Below are 24695 nucleotides of genomic sequence, written 5' to 3' on the forward strand. Positions count from 1 at the left end.
GGGCCAGATAATTGTACTTTGTATACAGACTCAAAGGGGAATATCTGGGTTATGACTTACAGCCTGACAGTACAAGAGATGGAAAGTCTCTCTGTTATCTGATGCTATGGTCATCTTACATCAGTGTTTTTCAAACTGCCCCCTAAATCACATTTCACCTTAAGCAATCCCCATGCCATAAGTGCTCTGTGATTAGTATCATTGGAGTGCTTCATCACCAACATCGAAGTACTCGAGATGGCAGAGGCCGACAGCATCGAATCCACACTGCTGAAGATCCAACTGCGCTGGGTAGGTCACGTCTCCAGAATGGAGGACCATCGCCTTCCCGAGATCGTGTTATATGGCGAGCTCTCCACTGGCCACCGAGACAGAGGTGCACCAAAGAAGAGGTACAAGGACTGCCTAAAGAAATCTCTTGGTGCCTGCCCCATTGACCACCGCCAGTGGGCTGATATCGCCTCCAACCGTGCATCTTGGCGCCTCACAGTTTGGCGGGCAGCAACCTCCTTTGAAGAAGACCGCAGAGCCCACCTCACTGACAAAAGGCAAAGGAGGAAAAACCCAACACCCAACCCCAACCAACCAATTTTCCCCTGCAACCGCTGCAACCGTGTCTGCCTGTCCCGCATCGGACTTGTCAGCCACAAACGAGCCTGCAGCTGACGTGGACATTACCCCTCCATAAATCTTTGTCCGCGAACCCAAGCCAAAGACTTAAAGTGGTATGTGAGTGAAAAAAACCACTGTTTTAATTGTACCTAGTTGGCTTGTTATTTGCATGGTTTCATAGCTCCAATGGAAATGGACCAATAACAATTTTTCTCAAGCAAAATATTTCAGTTACAATTGGGTCTAGGGGAGTGGTTCTCAACCTTCCCTTCCCACTGTAGATCAGTGGTTTTCAAACTTTTTCTTTCCACTCACATGCCACCTTAAGTAATCCCTTTCTAATCACAGAGCACCTCTGGCAAAGGGATTACTTAAAGTGGTATGTGAGTGGAAAGAAAAAGTTTGAAAACCACTGATCTACATCCTCCTCCTGCTCTGTCAGCAGACAAGGGCTATGGCCAGAGCATGGAACAATTGCTGATAAAGCATGGAACTCTCTCAAAAATCACTTTCCAATATATTTGATCTGTCCAGGTATGTCAATCTGATTTGAGGATTCTGGTGGCATTTGTAAGGATCCCAATGAATCTTGTTTTTATTGTGAATTTCTACAGCTGTTTAGCTGAAAGAATGTTCATTATGTGAGACATGTATGAGTACTGTGGCAATGGTTAATTTATAAGTATATTAGGTCGAGGTGTTGAATGGTGGAGGTCATTGTTGGTTGAGCAATGGGGGCTGTAATGAGTGGAGAGATATTTTTTGAAAGATAAGCAATGATGGTGGCCTTGAACACACATATGAGATCATTAAACCTTATCCATAATTGAGACCAGGATTTAGTCACATCATTCCTGACTTCAATCCTACTTCCAATGCTTTATTTTCTTCCTAAAGAACTTTATGGCTCCCATGTATAGGATCTTGTTTTTGGTTGATCACCAAGATGCTGGGGTCAGTATCAGAAAAACAAGGTTCTTGTACCAGATATGATTCAGCATCCTTCTGTACAATTCTTCCCAAATATGCTTCATCGGGGTAGTTGGAGATGGTTTATGATTCTCCTTTAAAGGTGTAGACATGATTTCAATTAATGCAAATTGGATTCATGAGTTTTTGAAAATATGAACAGAATGTATTATAAATAATCTGCAGTTCAGTCAACAATTGTGGAGAAAGGAACAACCTCTCCTCTGATGTTACCTGACTTGCTGTTTCCTTCAGATTCCTTTTTAACTGGTTTTGGTTGTAATTCTTTGGGGTTTTTTTTATATATGAGATGCAGTAATCTGTACTAATGGTTTTGTCTGTGATAACACCTTTCAAGCCCACAAACCTTGCACAATCTCCACAAATTGTACTAAAATCTGATGCTGGATAATAATTTCCATGCAATGCCCTATTTACACTTTGATTTAGTAAGCACAGTAAAATACTTTGCTGTTGGCAATAATGGAGAAGAAACCTTGTCTTTAATTTATCCTTTCATTTAAATTTATCTTTCTCACATTTCAACCAAATCAATGTATCTTACACATCTCTCATCTTTTGTGTTATCAATACAGGAGTTCAAACTGGATCTGTAGCAGGTATAGTTACTTTATCTTAACATTGTCACAGTACAGGAATTTTGCAATTATTGTAATTTAATTGACTTGGCTTTCCTTTTTACTGAACCAATAAAAGTATAATAGAATAACGCAAACTAGATAATTTGAAGGAAGCTTAATTTTAATGTGTTTAAACTATTATGTTAACAGTTGATAATATTGTTTTTACCAACTGTTCAATCAAGCTTCAATTACAATAAGTAAAAAAGTGCAAAAATCCATCCATATTTTTGTCTTTAAAGAAGGAAAGTCAACATATTTCAATTAATTTGAAATAAACAAATGACCCAAAAAGGAAATTACGGAATCAGAATCTTGTTTCAAAGTCTCTGGAATAGCCTTGATATTCTGATAATAGCTGTAAAGACAAAGTGAGAAACATTTTCATAATTTTCTCAAATTCTTCCATAATTCCTTTTCCATAAATTTTGTTAATCAATTTTGTCGATTATTTTCAATTTTGTTTTATACACTTCATAAAAATGCCTAAAGCTATGAAGACTGACCATTTTTCAAAGCATCATTGCACCTTTAACTTGTTGAATGCTGGAAATATTACAAAGTAAATCTCCATTAATAAAATACGGAATTAAATCTTTTAACTGCTGACACTGAGAATTTTTCAATTATAGAAAGAAAAACAGTCATCATTTCAGGTCAAATACCTCTCTAATTTTTGTTTCTCAGAAATCTCTTATCTCCATTTACCTAAATGATGTTTAGAAATGTATCTGCAGTTATCCCAACTCACATTTGAGCTCTTAGTCATTTTGTGCCCTAATTGTTTAGATGACAGTCATTTTTGCTATCCACAGCCTAAACATCTAAATTTCTAGGGTTTAGGAGATGTTAAGGTTACACTGGAGAAAGTTCCAGGCAAGCAGGAACTACAAGAACATAATATTATCTGTACTATAACCAAACAAAGCTGCAGAGGTGAGATTAGTAGCTGCCATGTCAATACATCATAAAACATGTGCAAGTGTGCTTGCTGGGAAACAAACGTGCTCTGAAACTCTTGTGTACTCAAATAGGTCCACTATCAATGATTATAATAGCATCAAGACAACAACCATTTGGCTAATAGGCCAGCCACAGCAAATAGCAGTCACGCATGAAGTCTGAGAACTATCAACTGGCATCCCATATTTCTGTTACTGAATATGTGCTATTTGAGATCAGTACAAAGACAATAGAGGCAAGGATAGGGAAGAACACACCTTTAAATCAAGGATCGGGCAAGCTAAGGTCTCATGAACCAAGTTGCAGTTTTATAAGCAGACCAGTAGACATACAGAGTACAAGAAAGATACATAATACAAAGGTGCGAAGTTACAGAGAGAGAGCGATCAGTTAGTAGGGTACAGAGATCAGTCAGCATAGGATGGGAAGAAAATTAAGTAGTCAGGCAGAGGGTTGGGGCTGCAGCTGTGAGTTTGAGTAGGAAGAAACAGGTGGACATTACAAGTAGATTTTCCTCCATATTTCTCAGTAGTCAACAGAATAGGACAGTGTCTACTCCTACTTTCAATGGATGTTAATTAACCCCAGTAACCTAGTATACTGATGTCTCCTTTTGTGTTATTAAATCCCAGGAGATTTAGTGGGTAAAATTATTTTCTCTTGTTTTTACATAGAGATTATGGTATTGATATCATGAACATTATATGGCTAAGAAATTGGTGTGAAAACCAATTATTGTCCACTCAAATGGGTAAAAACAGACAGAAACAGCAAATTTCCCCTCCTTAGTCCTGAAGAACATTAGTAAACCAGACTGGTATTTGCAACAACAAAATAATTAATGATAATTCATACTGGTACTATCATTTCACTCCCAGGTTGATTTAATTTCTTAGATGAGTTGGTGGGATTCGAATTAAGTCTACAAAGAAATTATCCAGGCCTCTGAATATTGGTCCAATTATTTATCCATCTTGCAACAATGTTCCTCATCTTCTTAAAGGCCTTAACAGAATTTATAATAGATAATAGACACAAAGAATTCATTGGTAAAACATGAAAGTCTGAAAGCAACATGGATGAAGTAAAAACACAATGCTGGAGATCTTGATAAAGGGCTTAAGCCCAAAACATTGGTTATATCTCTTTATTTTTGCTGTTTGACCAGGTGAGTTTCTCCACCATTGTGGTTTTTATGAAGAATTAATTTGTCGCCTTCCAGAAAGCCTAAAACATGCAGACAAAAGTACTCAATACTTTTGCATTACACTAACATGAATTGGATTCTTGAGTCGACAAAACAAGAGTTTTTGTTTCTATAATGTTTTGATAAATTTGCTGAAGAGGTGTTATAATCGTTGAAAATAAAACACAACATGTATCCAAAATAATGTTAAACATGAGCTGCCATTTTTTGGATTGGATTACTTTGCACTGAAAATGGATTTTTTCAAAAATACTGTTTCTAGATGTGATATACTGCTGTTGGTCATCATATTATTGTTCATTGTCACATGGCTTTCATAGAATTCTAATAAATTCTGTCTTTATAATGGAACTAATAATGGCTGACAGCCACCGACCTGAACGTCGGTCTGCCCTCATCGCACATGAACTCCTCAGACTTGGCATCGACATAGCCACTCTCAGTGAAGTCCGCCTTGCAGATGTAGGCAGCCTCCAAGAACGCAGTGCGGGCTACACACTCTACTGGTCTGGCAAGCCTATGGATGAACGACGCCTATCTGGTGTAGGCTTCATGGTCAAGAACTCCATTGCCTCCAAACTCGAAAACCTCCTGACAGGCCACTCAGACCGGATCATGTCCATGCGACTCCCCCTTCAAATCAAGCGTCGCATCACCCTCATCAGTGTCTATGCTCCAACCCTCCAGGCGGAACCAGCAGAAAAGGACAAGTTCTACACTGATCTGCGCAACCTCATTCAATGCACCCCTACAGCCGACAAGGTTGTCATCCTTGGCGACTTCAACGCTCACATCGGCAAAGACTCAGAAACCTGGCCAGGAATCCTGGGCAAGCATGGTGTCGGCAAGTGCAACGACAACGGGCACCTCCTGTTGGAGCTCTGCGCAGAACAGCGGCTTGTCATTAGAAACACCCTTTTTGAGCAGAGGGACAACCTGAAGACTACCTGGATGCATCCCTGATCCAAACACTGGCACCTCCTGGACTACGTCCTGGTGCGAGAAAGAAACAAACGAGATGTGCTCCACACCAGGGTCATGCCCAGCGCGGAATGCCACACTGACCACCGGCTGGTTCGCTGCAAGCTCAACCTTCACTTCAAGCCAAAGTCCAGGAACAGTAAAGCCCCCAGAAAGAGGTTCAATGTTGGAAACTTGCAGTCAGACGAAGTGAGAGGAAACTTCCAGGCAAACCTCAAAGCAAACCTCGAGGATGCAATCCGCCTCACAGACTCGTCCCCTGAAACCCTCTGGGATCAGCTGAAGACTGCCATACTGCAAACCACTGAAGAGGTACTGGGCTTCTCCTCCAGGAAAAACAAGGACTGGTTCGTCGAAAACAACCAGGAAATCCAGGAGCTGCTGGCAAAGAAGCGAGCTGCCCACCAGGCTCACCTTGCAAAGCCGTCCTGGCCAGAGAAGAAACAAACCTTCCGTCGCGCATACAGCCATCTTCAGCGCAAACTCCGGGAGATCCAAAATGAGTGGTGGACTAGCCCCGACAAACGAACCCAGCTCAGCGCGGACATTGGCGACTTCAGGGGTTTTTACGAAGTCCCGCATCGGACTTGTCAGCGACAAACGAGCCTGCAGCTGACGTGGACATTTACCCCCTCCATAAATCTTCGTCCGCGAAGCCAAGCCAAAGAAGAAGAAAGGCTGTGTACGGCCCCTCACCCCAAGTCCAAAGCTCTCTGCGCAGCTCAGACGGCAAAGTCTTCCTCAGCGACAAGATCTCCATCCTCAACCTATGGTCAGAACACTTCCAATCTCTTTTCAGTGTAACCGCTCAGTCCAAGAATCCACCCTGCTCCAGCTCCCTCAACAGCCCTTAAGGCTAGAGCTGGATGAGGTCCTCACCCGGGAAGAGACATATAAGGCAATTGAACAACTGAAAAGTGGCAAAGCAGCAGGCATAGATGGAATCCCCACCAGAGGTCTGGAAGGCTGGCGGCAAAACTCTGCATGCCAAACTGCATGAGTTTTTCAAGCTCTGCTGGGACCAAGGAAAGCTGCCTCAGAACCTTCGTGATGCCATCATCATCACCCTGTACAAAAACAAAGGCATGAAATCAGACTGCTCAAACTACAGGGGAATCACGCTGCTCTCCATTGCAAGCAAAATCTTCACTAGAATTCTCCTAAATAGAATAATACCTAGTATCGCCGAAAATGTTCTCCCAGAATCACAGTGCGGCTTTCGCGCAAACAGAGGAACTACTGACATGGTCTTTGCCCTCAGACAGCTCCAAGAAAAGTGCAGAGAACAAAACAAAGGACTCTACATCACCTTTGTTGACCTCACCAAAGCCTTCGACACCGTGAGTAGGAAAGGGCTTTGGCAAATACTAGAGCGCCTCGGATGCCCCCCAAAGTTCCTCAACATGGTTATCCAACTGCACGAAAACCAACAAGGTCAGGTCAGATACAGCAATGAGCTCTCTCAACCCTTCTCCATTAACAATGGCGTGAAGCAAGGCTGCGTACTCGCACCAACCCTCTTTTCAATCTTCTTCAGCATGATGCTGAAATAAGCCATGAAAGACCTCAACAATGAAGACGCTGTTTACATCCGGTACCGCATGGATGGCAGTCTCTTCAATCTGAGGCGCCTGCAAGCTCACACCAAGACACAAGAGCAACTTGTCCGTGAACTACTCTTTGCAGACGATGCCGCTTTAGTTGCCCATTCAGAGCTAGCTCTTCAGTGCTTGACGTCCTGTTTTGCGGAAACTGCCAAAATATTTGGCCTGGAAGTCAGCCTGAAGAAAACTGATGTCCTCCATCAGCCAGCTCCCCACCATGACTACCAGCCCCACTACATATCCATCGGGCACACAAAACTCAAAACGGTCAACTAGTTTACCTATCTCGCCTGCACCATTTCATTGGATGCAAGGATCGACAACGAGATAGACAACAGACTCGCCAAGGCAAATAGCGCCTTTGGAAGACTACACAAAAGAGTCTGGAAAAACAACCAACTGAAAAACCTCACAAAGATTAGCGTATACAGAGCCATTGTCATACCCAGACTCCTGTTCGGCTCCGAATCATGGGTCCTCTACCGGCATCACCTACGGCTCCTAGGACGCTTCCACCAGCGTTGTCTCCGCTCCATCCTCAACATTCATTGGAGCGACTTCATCACCAACATCGAAGTACTCGAGATGGCAGAGGCCGACAGCATCGAATCCACGCTGCTGAAGATCCAACTGCGCTGGGTAGGTCACGTCTCCAGAATGGAGGACCATCGCCTTCCCGAGATCGTGTTATATGGCGAGCTCTCCACTGGCCACCGAGACAGAGGTGCACCACAGAAGAGGTACAAGGACTGCCTAAAGAAAGCTCTTGGTGCCTGCCACATTGACCACTGCCAGTGGGCTGATATTCCCTCAAACCGTGCATCTTGGCGCCTCACAGTTCATCAGGCAGCAACCTCCTTTGAAGAAGACCGCGGAGCCCATCTCACTGACAAAAGACAAAGGAGGAAAAACCCAACACCCAACCCCAACCAACCAATTTTCCCTTGCAACCGCTGCAACCATGTCTGCCTGTCCCGCATCGGACTTGTCAGCCACAAACGAGCCTGCAGCTGACGTGGACCCCTCCATAAATCTTCGTCCGCGAAGCCAAGCCAAAGAAGCGAAGAAGAATAGAGATAAATATGGAGTGATTTTTCGTTTCACAATTAAAGAGAAAAAGACAACTGACAGGAGAAAATTACGATGCCTGCTGGAATCAATATTAAGACTTTAAATGACCGTGCACAACTGTCACCTAAATTTGGTGACAATTCAATTTATAAAAATAGTTATAAAAATCAAGTGTGCACTTTTGTTGAGAAATTGGTGGAGTACGCACGCCAGTTCACTTTCATATTGGAATAAGGATTGATTGCAGTACTTGGATATTTGCAAACTTGTTTATATTTTTGTATTTATATTATTAATATATTTCTTTGTTCTTTATTCATATAGAGATTCACTGGTTGAATTGTTTTACAAATGAGTTTTCTGTATAACATCATTGATTTCTTTTTACACTTTAGAACATAAAACTACTTGTTCTACTTACTTTAGTTTGTCTCTGCACTGTCATAATTGGTTATATCTCTGTCATTGCAGCTGATTACGCAGCAGCTAAAGCAGCTAAATTTGGAGGCAAGTCATTCTGCTTGTATCAAAATGTTTATTTCATACTTTGTTTATGAGGGAAACAAACAGATCTGTGCATTTGAAAGACACAGGTTTCCTGAAAAGTATAGCATGTATAATTTCTAATTTAAGCATAATTTTTTAAATTTTTAAAAAATTTAGTCATACAGAATGGTAATAGGCCCTTTTGGCCCATGGGCCTTTACCCCGCGCCCCCCCCCCCCCCCCCCATTACACCCAATTGACCTACAGTCCTGGTACATTTGGAAGAGTGGGAGGAAACCGGAGCACAAGAGGAAACCCACACAGTCACTGGGAAAAAGTAGAAACTCCTTCCAGACAAAGCCAGATTTGAACCCCACGCTAACCGTGCCACACAAAGATCTTGATTATTATGAATGTTTACCTGTGTAAATATTAGAAGAGGTAATTAAACTGTCACAATGGACCCAGATATATTATGATTTTTTAAAATTATATCCATATCATGATTAAAGTCTGATAGTTCGGTGACTTATTAAAATATTCTTTTTATTTTTACACATCAAAACTATTATTGATTTTCTCACGGTTAATCTGTACTTTATAATGAAATGTAATAATGTTCAAAATTTTAATTCTTTTAATACGTTGGCTGCAGAGAACTGCAGCTACCAGTAGCTGCTTAACAATAAATTTACGACTTAATAAATATAATTTTATTTATTGACTCAGAATAGAGATTGGGAACTACACATGCAATTTCATAAGTATAATAAGGTGATGAATCCTCCCAGTGAATCCATATGTTTGCTGTTAAACAAAAAAGTCTGCAGGTACTGTGGTTAGAGGAACTCAGCAGATCTCTCAGTGTCCACAGGAGGTAAAGATGTATAACCAATGTTTTAGGTCTGAGCCCTTTGTCAAAGTATGAGCAAAAATTAGGCAGGCACCTGAATTAAAAGGCTGTGGGAGGAGGAACACAGGCCAACAGACAATGGGCCATATTTGGACATGGCGAAGAGGGCAGGAGAGGGAAGGTGAGAATTGATTGGGGGAGGGGGTAGCTTTGTGAATGCAGAGGTGGAAGAAAGGTGGCAGGAAAAGGAGAGAGAGAGAGGAAAAGAGACATGTTTAGTGGTGACATTAAATTGAGTGGGAAGGATACTGTGGAAATTCCTGTTTCTCTTTTGGAATGAACCATAGAGTTGTAGTACCATGAAATGATTTCAATCCATATGAAGAGTCAGAAAGGATATCATGTTAAAGGTGGCATCTCTGAAGCAGTACCTCTATGACCAAAAATGAGAAAGAATTTGAGAAAATATATGTTTCACCATGTTGTCATGAATGATTGAATCAATTTGTTCCTATTGGCCCGAATAGATCCCTGATTTCCATTGGTTTTGGTGTATCAAATTAATAATTTCTCATGCTTGCATTCTAGGTGGTGGAGCAGGTGTGCAACCTGGTGGTGTAGGCGTGCAACCTGGTGGTGTGGCTGTACAGCCTGGCTTTGGACTGGGTAATGTACTGTCTTGAGAAAGGCAAATTTTCCATTAGATCTTTTGTAATCCAATATGACTGTCTCCACAAAAGTAACAGTTGATAGCTGCACTCTTGAAGGATACATTTCTGGTAAATTGATGAAATGTACTTCATATATCTATAAAACTGACATCTATTAATGTCTTAAATAGTGCAGAAGTCATTTAAGACATTAATGTGATATTCCTATCTGTTAAGTAAATTAGGCCAAAATCAAAGTTTGCCAAGGATTCAAGAAGAAAATCCAGGTAAGCAATATTGCTAATATAGACATAAAGAAATTGTCTTAGAAATACATGGGTACAATATAAACCATGGATTTAAATGTTGGCTGTTCAGGAAGATAGATACAGATCAACCTCCGAACATTCATTATACAGAAAAAAATCTGAAACAATTTGACTCGGTACTACCTAAAAAATCTTTTGTAGTCTTCTGCGCCCCCACCTCCCCCTCCCTCCCCACAGAGTAATCAACCTAATTAACTGATTTTGTCTTGAAACCATGAATAATGAAAGGATCCTAAACTATGGAAATAATGGACTTCACAAAATGATTGACTGAATTTGGTATGAAAACCAAAAAGGCATCCAAGAGTACTTTGGTCATTGGATTCCTAATTCTTCTCTTTCTCTTCTTTGGCTTGGCTTCGCGGACGAAGATTTATGGAGGGGGTAAAAAGTCCACGTCAGCTGCAGGCTCGTTTGTGGCTGACAAGTCCGATGCGGAACAGGCAGACACGATTGCAGCGTTTGCAAGGGAAAATTGGTTGGTTGGGGTTGGGTGTTGGGTTTTTCCTCCTTTGCCTTTTGTCAGTGAGGTGGGCTCTGCGGTCTTCTTCAAAGGAGGTTGCTGCCCGCCAAACTGTGAGGCGCCAAGATGCACGGTTTGAGGCGTTATCAGCCCACTGGCGGTGGTCAATGTGGCAGGCACCAAGAGATTTCTTTAGGCAGTCCTTGTACCTTTTCTTTGGTGCACCTCTGTGACGGTGGCCAGTGGAGAGATCGCCATATAACAGGATCTTGGGAAGGCGATGGTCCTCCATTCTGGAGACGTGACCCATCCAGCGCAGCTGGATCTTCAGCAGCGTGGACTCGATGCTGTCGACCTCTGCCATCTCGAGTACTTCAACGTTAGGGGTGTAAGCGCTCCAATGGATGTTGAGGATGGAGCGGAGACAACGCTGGTGGAAGCGTTCTAGGAGCCGTAGGTGGTGCCGGTAGATGACCCATGATTCGGAGCCGAACAGGAGTGTGGGTATGACAACGGCTCTGTATACGCTTATCTTTGTGAGGTTTTTCAGTTGGTTGTTTTTCCAGACTCTTTTGTGTAGTCTTCCAAAGGCGCTATTTGCCTTGGCGAGTCTGTTGTCTATCTCATTGTCGATCCTTGCATCTGATGAAATGGTGCAGCCGAGATAGGTAAACTGGTTGACTGTTTTGAGTTTTGTGTGCCCGATGGAGATGTGGGGGGGCTGGTAGTCATGGTGGGGAGCTGGCTGATGGAGGACCTCAGTTTTCTTCAGGCTGACTTCCAGGCCAAACATTTTGGCAGTTTCCGCAAAGCAGGACGTCAAGCGCTGAAGAGCTGGCTCTGAATGGGCAACTAAAGCGTCAACCGCTCCATCCTCAACCGATGGTCAGAACACTTCCAATCTCTTTTCAGTGCCAACCGCTCAGTCCAAGATTCCGCCCTGCTCCAGCTCCCTCAACAGCCCCTAAGGCTAGAGCTGGATGAGGTTCCCACCCTGGATGAGACATATAAGGCAATTGAACAACTGAAAAGTGGCAAAGCAGCAGGTATGGATGGAATCCCCCCAGAAGTCTGGAAGGCTGGCGGCAAAACTCTGCATGCCAAACTGCATGTGTTTTTTTCAAGCTTTGTTGGGACCAAGGTAAACTGCCTCAGGATCTTCGTGATGCCACCATCATCACCCTGTACAAAAACAAAGGCGAGAAATCAGACTGCTCAAACTACAGGGGAATCACGTTGCTCTCCATTGCAGGCAAAATCTTCGCTAGGATTATACTAAATAGAATAATACCTAGTGTCGCCGAGAATATTCTCCCAGAATCACAGTGCGGCTTTCGCGCAAACAGAGGAACTACTGACATGGTCTTTGCCCTCAGACAGCTCCAAGAAAAGTGCAGAGAACAAAACAAAGGACTCTACATCACCTTTGTTGACCTCACCAAAGCCTTCGACACCGTGAGCAGGAAAGGGCTTTGGCAAATACTAGAGCGCATCGGATGTCCCCCAAAGTTCCTCAACATGATTATCCAACTGCACGAAAACCAACAAGGTCGGGTCAGATACAGCAATGAGCTCTCTGAACCCTTCTCCATTAACAATGGCGTGAAGCAAGGCTGTGTTCTCGCACCAACCCTCTTTTCAATCTTCTTCAGCATGATGCTGAACCAAGCCATGAAAGACCCCAACAATGAAGACGCTGTTTACATCCGGTACCGCACGGATGGCAGTCTCTTCAATCTGAGGCGCCTGCAAGCTCACACCAAGACACAAGATAAACTTGTCCGTGAACTACTCTTTGCAGATGATGCCGGATTCCTAATTAACATGTGTTATAATTACAAGGTTTAATATTATTCATGGTGTTTTCTTATTCTGTTTGAATTAAGTTCAAGGAAATGTAACATTGTTCCTTCTCATTAGTTAAAATTGTCTGCATCTCACTGTGTGTGTGTGTGTGTGATAGACCCTACCCATTTCAATAGATAAGTATACACCAGTGGGGCTGTCATTGATTTTCCTTTCTTTTTCAATCTTTTTATTGTTTTTTGAGAAAATAATAGCAATAACATATATACATATGATATTAAGTTCAGGTAAAAGTATAGCGGTCTGCGGGCCACTCCAAGGGCCGGCACAAGAAATGACTGTCGAACACAGCGATCGAGCAAGCAGCATACAGGATGAGAGACCCGCTCCCATAAGCCACAGTAACCAATCACCGTCAATGAATTGCAGGGGGTCCAATCTTGGCCTGCAGATCAGAGACAGCCAATCAGAAGCCAGCTCCACTCAAGCCACGCCCTGGTGGTGATGCAGCCAGCTGCCTATAAAAGGCAGAACTTTTCCTCAATAAAGTCAGTGTCGACTGCACTCCCTTTGTGTGAGAGTCTTTCTATAACCTTGAGCTATAACCGTAGCGACCCTCTACAAAAGTAAATTAAAATTGCAGATAATAAACAACAATAAATAAGATACATATGACCCATGTTATCGATGTTTAAAAAAAAAAGAAAAGAAAAAATTAAAAACCATTAACTAATGTAATTTCTAACCCCAATTTATTAACTGAGCAATTACAATTAAAGCCAGGCATCAACTATTAATTTCAATACTAATAGTTCAAAACATAAAAAAGAGTAAAAAAGATTTTAATAAAGAGCAAATATAATTGATCTATAAATTTTGAAAATAATTGAAAAAAGAACCCCAAAGAAAACTTTTTTTTAAACTTGTTTCAGTCGTTGAACACCTAATTTCTCCAGAGAGAGGGATGCCATAAAATCCAATAACCATTGTGTATGTCTGGGACAGACAATATCTTTCCACTTTCTAACACTCAGGGAAGCTAAAGATTGAGATGGAATCAAAATTGTCCATTGGTGCACTCAAGGTAAAAAAATAGCAATAAAAGGACTCAGAGAGAGATTTATATCAAGAATTAAAGCTAGTGTATTACATACCTCTTTCCAGTAGTGACAGAGTGGGGGGGGGTGGGGGAGAAATAGAGCCAGAACATATGATATAAAGTACATTCCTGAGTTGTACACTTATCACATTTAGAGGATATATTTGGGTAAATTCAGCTAATTGAACTTTGGAATATGGGCCCTATAGATTACATTAAATTGTAATAAGAAATGTCAAGCACAGAAAGAGGATGAAAGGTACATTTTTTCAAAATATAATCCCATGTATCTTCAGGAAATAGTCGTTCCTGATCTTTCTTAATGTTGGATAAAGAACTATCGCCAAATCTTAAAAGTACAGTAGTTCATAAAGGGCTGAAAGCAGTCCTTTCTAATTAGGTCAAAAATTATATTCTTTCCAGATAAGATTAAAATCTAAGTCTTGGGGAAGTCTCAACATTAAGGAGTTTAAGAACTCCTAATTTGTAAATAGCAAAAGAAACATTGATGAAGTAATTTAAATTTAGCAGATAATTGCTCAAAAGAGCCAAGGTTTTTGCTTTATATATGTCCAAGAAAGATTGAATACCTAACCTAGACCACTGAGTATATCCAATGTCTTGAACCAAAGGTTTTTATAAAAAAGGAAGTACATAAAATTGGACTAATTATTAACAATCTATGATAATGAAAATGCTTTCTAAATTGGAACCAAATCAAATCAATTACACAAAGTACCAAATTATCAGCGAAAATGTCAAATGTGCTCATACTGAGATAAGAGAATGTTTTTTAATGGATTTAATCTCTAAATCTCTCCTGAGGCACTTGAATATTCATTATGATGTTGCCAAATAAATAATAATAAATCTAATGTTTGCTGCCCAAAAATAAAATCTCAGATTAGGTAAAGCCAAACCCCCATTTCTCTTAATATTTTGAAGGAATTTTTTTTCCAAACGGAGACAAAAGAGGAAATAATTGAGTCGAATGAATCAAAAAATGATTTAGGAGCAAATACTGGGACAGCTTGAAAAACATACAAGAACTGAGGCAGGATATTCATCTCAAATATATGTTACCCCTCCCTATTAACATCATTGAAAGAGGAGACAATTAAGATAAAGATAGTGGAACATGATTCAATAAGGTAAGAAAATTTTCCTTAAACAAGTTAGAGATCTTTCTGATCATAGTAATACCTAAATAATTGAATAGATTTTTAACAATTTTAAAACAGATTGAGGAATCAAAAGAGTGGGAAGAATCCAAAGGGAATCATTCAATCTTCTGCAAATTCAATTTGTAACCTGACAATTGACCAAAAAGTGATAAGATGCCTGGAATTGACTGGTCAGGACTGGATATGTATAGTGGAAGATCATCAGCATGAATAGATACTTTTGGATAATTCAAGCTCCAGAGATTCCTAAAATATTAACTGATTGCCGAAAAGCCAATCCTAGTGGTTTCAAAGCCAAATTAAATAAGAGTGGACTTAGAGGACAGCCCTGACTAGTTCCCTGAAATAGTGTAAGAGGTTTTGATTTAATTGAATTTTTAAAAATTGAAGCTGTTGGGGATGAATATATTAATTTAATATAATTAACAAATTGGGAACCTATGTTGAATTTCTCCAATACACAAAAAAGATATCTCCATTCAATCCTATCAAATGATTTTTCAGCATCTAGAGAAAGAATACATTCAGAAGATGAGATAGTAGGGGAATAAATAATACCTAAAAGTAGACGAACATTGAATTGTGAATAATGTCCTTTGATAAATCCAGTCCGATCCTCAGAGATAATGAGAGGCATTATATTTTGTTGTCTGGAAGCTAAGATCTTGGATAAAATCTTGGCATCAAAATTTGAGAGAAATTGGTTAATAAAAAGAACAGTCTAACGATCCTTATTCTTTTGAAAAATAAGAGAAATAATAGCTTCATTAAAAAATTTGCGGCAATTGTCCAAATTTTAATTTTTAGTAAAAACCAAATCCAAATAAGGTGTCAATAAATAAAAGGCTTGATAAAACTCTGATGGGAAACCATCCGGATCAGGACTTTTCCCAGACTGTTAAGAGTTCATAGCCACCGCTATCTCCTGCTGTGAGTTAGGTTGCTCCAATTTAACTTTATTGTCTGCAGAGACTGAAGGGATTGTTAGTTTGTCTAAAAAATTCAATATTGAATAAAATCAGAACTATGTAATTTAGAATAAAACTGATAAAAATTATCTTTTATTTCAACTTGATCACTAATGATTTTACCATCAGCTGTGCAGATCTCAGCAATACGTTGTTTAGAAATCTGACTTTTAATTTAGCTTGCTAGAAGCTTACCATCCTCATCCCTAAGGTCATAATATTTAGATTTTAATGACTGAGCTTATTTCGGGTAAGTAAATAATAAATCATGTCTAGTTTTAAGTTCAACCCACTTTCTAAGCAGCTTAGGTTTTAGAGCTGAAGCATATTGTTAATCAATACGTTTTAATTTACGAGCCAAATCATCTCTCTCAGAGTTTGCCTTCCTTCTAAGATTAGACTATAGAAAATAATTTTACTTCTAATAGAAGTTTTAAAGACATCCCAGACTATTAAGTCTGAAACCTCTGAAGAAGTATTTTCATTTTTAAAAAAAGACAATTTGGTCTTTCATTAATTCCAAAAAAATCAGATCAGATAATAAAAGAGGATTAAATTGCCTTTGTCTAGTAGTCTTAGGTAACTCTGATAATGGTCCGAGATTATTATACTTTCATAATTACAAGAATCAACGGTAGGAATTAATTGTTTATCCGTGAGACAGTAATCAATATGTGTATATGTATGGTGAACTCCAGAAAAGAAGAAAAACTTTTTATCATCAGTTAAAAAAAGTCTCCTTGCATCAATAATAACAGATTGTAACATAAAAGGATTAATAAACAAAGCAGACTTATTTAAACTAGCAGTTTTGCAAGATCAACAGTCGAGAATTGGATCGAGTCAATAATTTAAGTCACCGCTACAACCAAAGAGTATGTAATTAAGTCTGGCTATAAGGAGATAAGACTTCAAAAAATATATTAACAAAGACATAAAGCTTGTAATAAAATGTACTAGTTGGTGTCGCTTAATTAAATTATGTTTAATAAAACATAGTGATTTATCTATTAAAATTAAGACTCCCCTAGATTTGGCTGCATAGAAATGTTTTATCCCTTGCAGAAATCTAAAAAATTGTGGAATATCAGATAGACAAAGGTGAGTTTCTGGTAAAAATATAATCTGAGATTGGAACTTTTTAATATGTGAAAATACCTCCTCCTCTTCAGTGGGTTTATTCCACAATAATAGCTTTAAATCTTTAATCATCTAAAAACTTAAAATAGTATAATTCTGTAAATCTATAATAATGATAACCAGCAAATTACTCAAAATCCCCATTAATTTAGCAAACCCCTCCCCAACCCCAAAAAATACTCCACTGTCCCAAACAGTAGCTTGTAATCAAAACAATCCATCCCACTAACACTCTCAGCTGGTAGTACCCCAACATTTACAATTTCCAGGTTAAAAATAAACACTCCCACCTGTTAGATTTGTTATGATTAAATAGAGTGAAATTACAAGATTCAATGCAAGCATCATTGGACTTTAATGCAAATAGAGATAATCGATCCATAGTTGGAACAGCTAATGTTCAGGGAGAGGTGGACATCTCTATAAAATCTTTAAATAGTGTTATTTTTAACCAAAGTGCATAACTGCCACCTAAATTTAATGAAGAATGGGCCAGCTCTAATACATATTTGATATGATCTTGCGGGCCAAATATAATTATATCACGGGCCAAATTTGACCCGCGGGCCTGAGTTTGACATGTGTGTCTTAGAGATTCACAAGTTGAATTATTTTACAAATGGATTTTCTGCATAATGTCATTGTTTTTTTTTATACTATTGCACATCTATTTCAATTTTTGTATTCGCATTAATTATATTCTGCTTTTTAAAAATCTTTATTCACATCTTAGAGCAGGGGTGTCAAACTCAAATTCACAGAGGGCCAAAATTAAAAACTTGGACTAAGTCGTGGGCCAAACTAAATATTTATTGAAATTTTTCAACAACATCTGCATGTTTTTTCTTCTTTCAACATATGTAATGTTAAACTTTTTCTTATTAAAATAAATGTTTAATAATAGTTTTGGTTAAACTCTTTCCGGAAGAAGTATTAACAAATGAGAAATAAAATATTGAATAAATAATATTTCTCTATAGCCTTTAAGCTCCTTTTAAATGTATTTTTGTTTCACAAGCCAACAAGTCAAAAAAAATAACAACTTGCTTCAATGAGAATCCAATCTTTCAACGATGAACAGTTCAAAGTGAACCAAAGAAAATATTAATCCAAGCTTAGCTTGCTACACTGTGATTTACCCTGATGCACCTGGGTCTAAACCAGATACCTGGCATCTCTTCTTAGATGCAAGTTCATCAAACTCTGGGGTCAGTTTTCCTCCCACCTGTCTTGAAAGGTCTGTCTTTCGTTTGGCCATTTTTCGTAAGGGGTTTATTACATGTGAGTTAGGCGACAGGTCGCAGATGCTAATAAAAGTAAAGAGAGGAGGTGGGGGCGATTAGCGGGCTGACAGGCTGGTGCCAATGCATTTGCATAGCATTCTGGGATTTGTAGTATTAGCTGTGCATGCACTATACTGGAGCGGCGGCCAGCGGGCCAGCTCTAATACATATTTGATATGATCTTGCAGACCAAATATAATTATATCACGGGCCAAATTTGACCCGCGGGCCTGAGTTTGACATGTGTGTCTTAGAGATTCACAAGTTGAATTATTTTACAACTGGATTTTCTGCATAATGTCATTGTTTTTTTATATACTATAGAACTGCTTAGTTTGTCTCTGCACTGTCATAATTGGTTATATCTCTGTCGTTGCAGCTGATTACGCAGCAGCTAAAGCAGCTAAATTTGGAGGCAAGTCATTCTGCTTGTATCAAAATGTTTATTTCATACTTTGTTTATGAGGGAAACAGACAGATCTGTGCATTTGAATGAGGCAGGTTTCCTGAAAAGTATAGCATGTATAACTTTAAAACTAAACATAAATTTTTAATTTTTTAAATATTTAGTCATACAGAATGGTAATAGGCCCTTTTGGTCCACAAACCCGTGCCCCCCAATTACACATAAGTGACCTACAGTCCCAGTGTGTTTGGAAAAGTGGGAGAAAACCGGAGCACAGGAGAAAACTTGCACAGACTCTGGGAGAAAGTAGAAACTCCTTTCGACAGTGCCATATTCGAATCCTGTTTCCTGGCACTGCACAGTGTTGTGCTAACCATTACGCTAACCGTACCATACAAAGATCTTGATTATTATGAATGTTTACCTGTGTAAATATTAGAAGAGGTAATTAAACTGTCACAATGGACCCAGATATATTATGATTTTTTAAAATTATATCCATATCATGATTAAAGTCTGATAGTTCGGTGACTTATTAAAATATTCTTTTTATTTTTACACATCAAAACAATTATTGATTTTCTCACGGTTAATCTGTACTTTATAATGAAATGTAATAATGTTCAAAATTTTTAATTCTTTTAATACGTTGGCTGCAGAGAACTGCAGCTACCAGTAGCTGCTTAACAATAAATTCACGACTTAATAAATATAATTTTATTTATTGACTCAGAATAGAGATTGGGAACTACACATGCAATTTCATAAGTATAATAAGGTGATGAATCCTCCCAGTGAATCCATATGTTTGCTGTTAAACAAAAAAGTCTGCAGGTACTGTGGTTAGAGGAACTCAGCAGATCTCTCAGTGTCCACAGGAGGTAAAGATGTATAACCAATGTTTTAGGTCTGAGCCCTTTGTCAAAGTATGAGCAAAAATTAGGCAGGCACCTGAATTAAAAGGCTGTGGGAAGAGGAACACAGGCCAACAGACAATGGGCCATATTTGGACATGGCGAAGAGGGCAGGAGAGGGAAGGTGAGAATTGATTGGGGGAGGGGGTAGCTTTGTGAATGCAGAGGTGGAAGAAAGGTGGCAGGAAAAGGAGAGAGAGGGAGGAAAAGAGACATGTTTAGTGGTGACATTAAATTGAGTGGGAAGGATACTGTGGAAATTCCTGTTTCTCTTTTGGAATGAACCATAGAGTTGTAGTACCATGAAATGATTTCAATCCATATGAAGAGTCAGAAAGGATATCATGTTAAAGGTGGCATCTCTGAAGCAGTACCTCTATGACCAAAAATGAGAAAGAATTTGAGAAAATATATGTTTCACCATGTTGTCATGAATGATTGAATCAATTTGTTCCTATTGGCCCGAATAGATCCCTGATTTCCATTGGTTTTGGTGTATCAAATTAATAATTTCTCATGCTTGCATTCTAGGTGGTGGAGCAGGTGTGCAACCTGGTGGTGTAGGCGTGCAACCTGGTGGTGTGGCTGTACAGCCTGGCTTTGGACTGGGTAATGTACTGTCTTGAGAAAGGCAAATTTTCCATTAGATCTTTTGTAATCCAATATGACTGTCTCCACAAAAGTAACAGTTGATAGCTGCACTCTTGAAGGATACATTTCTGGTAAATTGATGAAATGTACTTCATACATCTATAAAACTGACATCTATTAATGTCTTAAATAGTGCAGAAGTCATTTAAGACATTAATGTGATATTCCTATCTGTTAAGTAAATTAGGCCAAAATCAAAGTTTGCCAAGGATTCAAGAAGAAAATCCAGGTAAGCAATATTGCTAATATAGACATAAAGAAATTGTCTTAGAAATACATGGGTACAATATAAACCATGGATTTAAATGCTTGCTGTTCAGGAAGATAGATACAGATCAACCTCCGAACATTCATTATACAGAAATAAATCTGAAACAATTTGACTCGGTACTACCTAAAAAATCTTTTGTAGTCTTCTGCGCCCCCACCTCCCCCTCCCTCCCCACAGAGTAATCAACCTAATTAACTGATTTTGTCATGAAACCATGAATAATGAAAGGATCCTAAACTATGGAAATAATGGACTTCACAAAATGATTGACTGAATTTGATATGAAAACCAAAAAGGCATCCAAGAGTACTTTGATCATTGGATTCCTAATTAACAAGGTTTAATATTATTCATGGTGTTTTCTTATTCTGTTTGAATTAAGTTCAAGGAAATGTACCTGAGGGGGTGGGGGGGATGGGTGTGTGTGTGTGTGTGTGTGTGTGTGTGTGTGTGGGTGCGTGTGTGTGTGGGTGTGTGTGCGTGTGTGTGTGTGTGTGTGTGTGTGGGTGCGTGTGTGATAGACCCTACCCATTTCAATAGATAAGTATGTACCAGTGGGGCTGTCATTGATTTTTCCAATTCACATTTCTCTCACCGCTGCTCAGAATCAAACTTATTGTCATGAAATTTAGCAGAATCGTCGTGCAAACATTCATATTTTAACCATCTTGAGACATTACCATATATAACAAAATAATAGTAGTGCATAAAAAGTAAAAGCACTGTCTTATGTTCATTGGTTATTCAGGAATCCGATGGCAGTTGGGAAGAAGCTGTTCTTGTGCCATTGAGTGCTCATCTTTAGGCTCCTGTACATTTCTCCCAATGGTAGCAGAGTGAAGAGGTCTTTGAGGATAGAGGCTACTTTTTTAAGACATTGCTTCACATGGATGTTCTTGATGGAGTGAAGTCTGGTGTCTGTGATGTCGCAGGCCGAGTTAACAACCCTCTGGAGCTTATTCTTGTCCTGAGAGTTGGCACCTGCCAATCCAGGCTGTGATGAAACCAGCCAGAATGCTCTCCACTGTACAACTGTAGAAGTTTTCGGTGACATCAAATCTTCTCAGACACCTCACAAAGTATAGACACTAGTGAGCCTTCTTTGCAATTGCATCAGCATGGAGGCTCCAGGACAGAACTTCAATGATGTTGACACCCAGGAATTTGAAGTTTTTGACCTTCTCAATGACGACTGAGCTCTCAATGATGACTGGGTCGTGTTCCCCTGACTTCTTTCTGAAGTCTACAATCATCTTCTTGATTTTGCTGATATTGAGTGCACAATTGTTATCATTACATCATTCAACGAGCTGATCTATCTCCCTCCTGTACCCTTCTTCATTGCTGTCTGTGATTCTGCCGACATAATAGTTTTGAATATTAAACCAATATAGGGTAATACACTTCAAACAATTGCCATTAACCTACCTTCATCTTGGATGATATCCTGATTTTTGACATAATAGAATTAAGGATCACTTTTGAGCAAGACCTTCCTATATCTAGTCATCATAAACATTTTCTAATTTCAGCTCTCCTGTAACAAAACTAAATTGCGTTTCTATAATATCTTGCTCAGATCCAAATCAATTTCAGGTTTCGCATCTTAATTTTCAAAAGCTTATTAAGCCTTTTATTAACTCCTAAACCCAAAATACAAGGTTGAAAATATTAACTCAGTTTTTTAAATCTACATGTACATCATAGTTCAAAACATCAACACAATGACTAAACCATCATATTGTCTTAAAAGTTCCATTGGGTCTTTAACTAATTTAAGGAAGAGAAATTATCTGCCTTTTCCTGGTCTGGTGTTTCTGAAATACCAACCAATTTTACTCTGTTTTATTTTGCTGATACTTACAAACTATTTAGATATGGGATATTAAAAGTCTTGTTTCACATGAATTATCAGTATCCAATCATTAGTCATCACACCCTCCTTTTAAAATTATTTTTCCAAACCACAAGGCCTTGCACCATTTTTCCTGGAGTTCTAAATTCTTAAAAACTAGATCTTCACTTGTTGGAATCTCCATCTCTCTTCACTTTATCATATTCACTTGCTTGAGTGTTCAATGTTATATAGTTCTAGTTGGACAGCTGAGAAAAGTCAAAAGTTTCAATGCATCTAGGGAAAAATCACTGTGACAGTGGATTCGCTTCTAGCTCTCCTGCAGCCACACAGACACCAATTCCATCCACTGGCAACCTAAGCTCCAGATCCAAATCTATCAATTAGTCAGGAGATTTCAACACCTGGGACCCTCTAAGAGCCCTTCTTGCTCTCAGCACCCTCACGAATCCCAGTTCCAATATCTGGTTCCTATGAGCCCGTCTACAGCAGTCCTCAGCCTGATGCGAGTCCTTCCATTGCAAGTCACCAACATTGCATGGCCTGTGTGTGTGTCCTTCAGCTGCTGAGCCCCTTCACTGGTCCACTGATGTGGTTGCCTTCCTGTAAGGTCACCTCTTAGGCTTCTCCTTCTCAACAGGATGTCTTCCCCTATTTCTGGTGCCCTATGCCGGTCGGCTTCTCCCACAGATTTTGCAACCCCATATGGCACAGGCACTGCCACTTTGGGCACAGACTTCCATTATTGCAGGATATTAAAAATGTACCACACATTGGCTCTTCTAACAGGTGGTTTATACCCGGTAGGGATCCATTAGCATCAAGACCAGACAGTAGGACCCAGCAGAGCAGTGCTGTATCTCCACTCCCTACTCTCCCAGGTTCCCACCAGTGGTAATGCTGCCACTGCAGCAGCTCTGACAGAACCACTTTTTTTTCATCGTATTACATATGGCCCGATTATGATTGCTGATTTTGACTACTCTTCCACCCCAAAACCTCTATGACCTCTTCTCATATCCTCTTGTCATATTTTCCTTTGAAAATTTGAAGTGCACATTTAGTAACACCCAAGATCTCATGAAATTTATTGGCCATTGCTTTTTTTAAACTTACTGTGTTAAAAAAAATAGAAAACTAAAAATTACATGTTGAAGAAAATACCAAAATTTGTGGTATTGTGGAAATAGAGTGAAGAAGGTGGTCTAAGTCTAAGATATAGATTGACTGAGAAAGTGGACAAAGAAATGGCAGGTAGAATTTAACTTCGATAAGTGCAAATTGATGAATCTTGAATGACAGGCCCTCTGGAGTGCTGTTTAAAAGAGAAGCAAGAGTTACAAGTATATAATTCCCTAAAAATAGCAACACAGAGTGGTGATGGCTTTAGACATGCTTGCCTTCATCAGTTAAGGCACTGAGTTCAAGAATTGGGATGCCAGTTGTACGAAATGCTGGTCAGGCTGCACTTGGAGCATTGTGCACAGTTCTTGTCACACACCACAGGAGAGATGTGATTAAACTAGAGGGTTTGAGAAAAGATTCATAGGGACGTTGCCTGAGTTGAAGGGCTTGAATTATAAGAAAAGATTGGATAGGATTGGTTTATTTTATCTGGAGCAAAGGAGGCCAACATAATAAAGGTGTATCAAATTATGAGAGGTATAGATGAAGTAGATAGCCAGCATCTGTGTCCTGTGGTCAGGATGTCTAGAATTAGAGGGTATAGGTTTAAAATTAGAGGGAGGAGGTTTAAAGGGGATCTGCAGGGTGCATTTTTTCCACAAGCAATAGATGGTGTCTGGAATGAGCTCAGATAAGATGTTAGTGGCAGGAAGAGTGGCAACATTTAAAAAGCATCTGGACAAGTATTTGATGAAGCAGGGGAAAGAGGGATATAGAATTATTGCAGGCAAGTGAGATTAGTATAGATAGAAATAATGGTTGATAGAGACAAGATGGGCCAAAGGACCTGCCTTTGATGGTATACAACCCCAAGACTGCATCATGTAGAGTTTCAACCAAAATACCATGGAACAGTTGTGAGCAAGATTGTATTTAACCCACCTTCATCTTTGTATAAGGTTAGTGTAAAGTTGAGGCATCATATACAATGTGAACCAGCATCTGATCTCCAGTATGTTCTTAGTTTCTGACCTCTCATCTGTTCTATATTCAACGGTGAAATCAAGACAGGGTGGCAACTAAGAAACTGATTTAATTATCTATTAATGACCAAGCAGCACAGCAAATCAAAAATTTTTCAATTACTTTAATTTTAATCTGACA

The 24695-nt window shown here is 39.4% G+C and overlaps 1 protein-coding gene across 11 annotated transcripts in view; it reads left to right on the plus strand.

The window, feature by feature from the left end:
* Window positions 1-24695, plus strand: part of LOC138749782 (elastin-like) — a 270705-nt gene that overhangs the window by 224489 nt on the left and 21521 nt on the right. For 9 of the 11 annotated variants that reach the window (XM_069911641.1, XM_069911643.1, XM_069911636.1 and 6 more), the window contains 5 exons: window positions 2178-2201; window positions 8520-8555; window positions 9976-10053; window positions 18689-18724; window positions 20161-20238. In XM_069911641.1, coding sequence (XP_069767742.1) covers window positions 2178-2201; window positions 8520-8555; window positions 9976-10053; window positions 18689-18724; window positions 20161-20238 — 252 coding nt within the window. The remainder of the gene's footprint in view (window positions 1-2177; window positions 2202-8519; window positions 8556-9975; window positions 10054-18688; window positions 18725-20160; window positions 20239-24695) is intronic. The other 2 variants (XM_069911638.1, XM_069911640.1) reach the window with 2 other exon arrangements.

This window comes from Narcine bancroftii, chromosome 14 (genome assembly GCF_036971445.1).
Source record: "Narcine bancroftii isolate sNarBan1 chromosome 14, sNarBan1.hap1, whole genome shotgun sequence".
Taxonomy (NCBI): Eukaryota; Metazoa; Chordata; class Chondrichthyes; order Torpediniformes; family Narcinidae; genus Narcine; species Narcine bancroftii.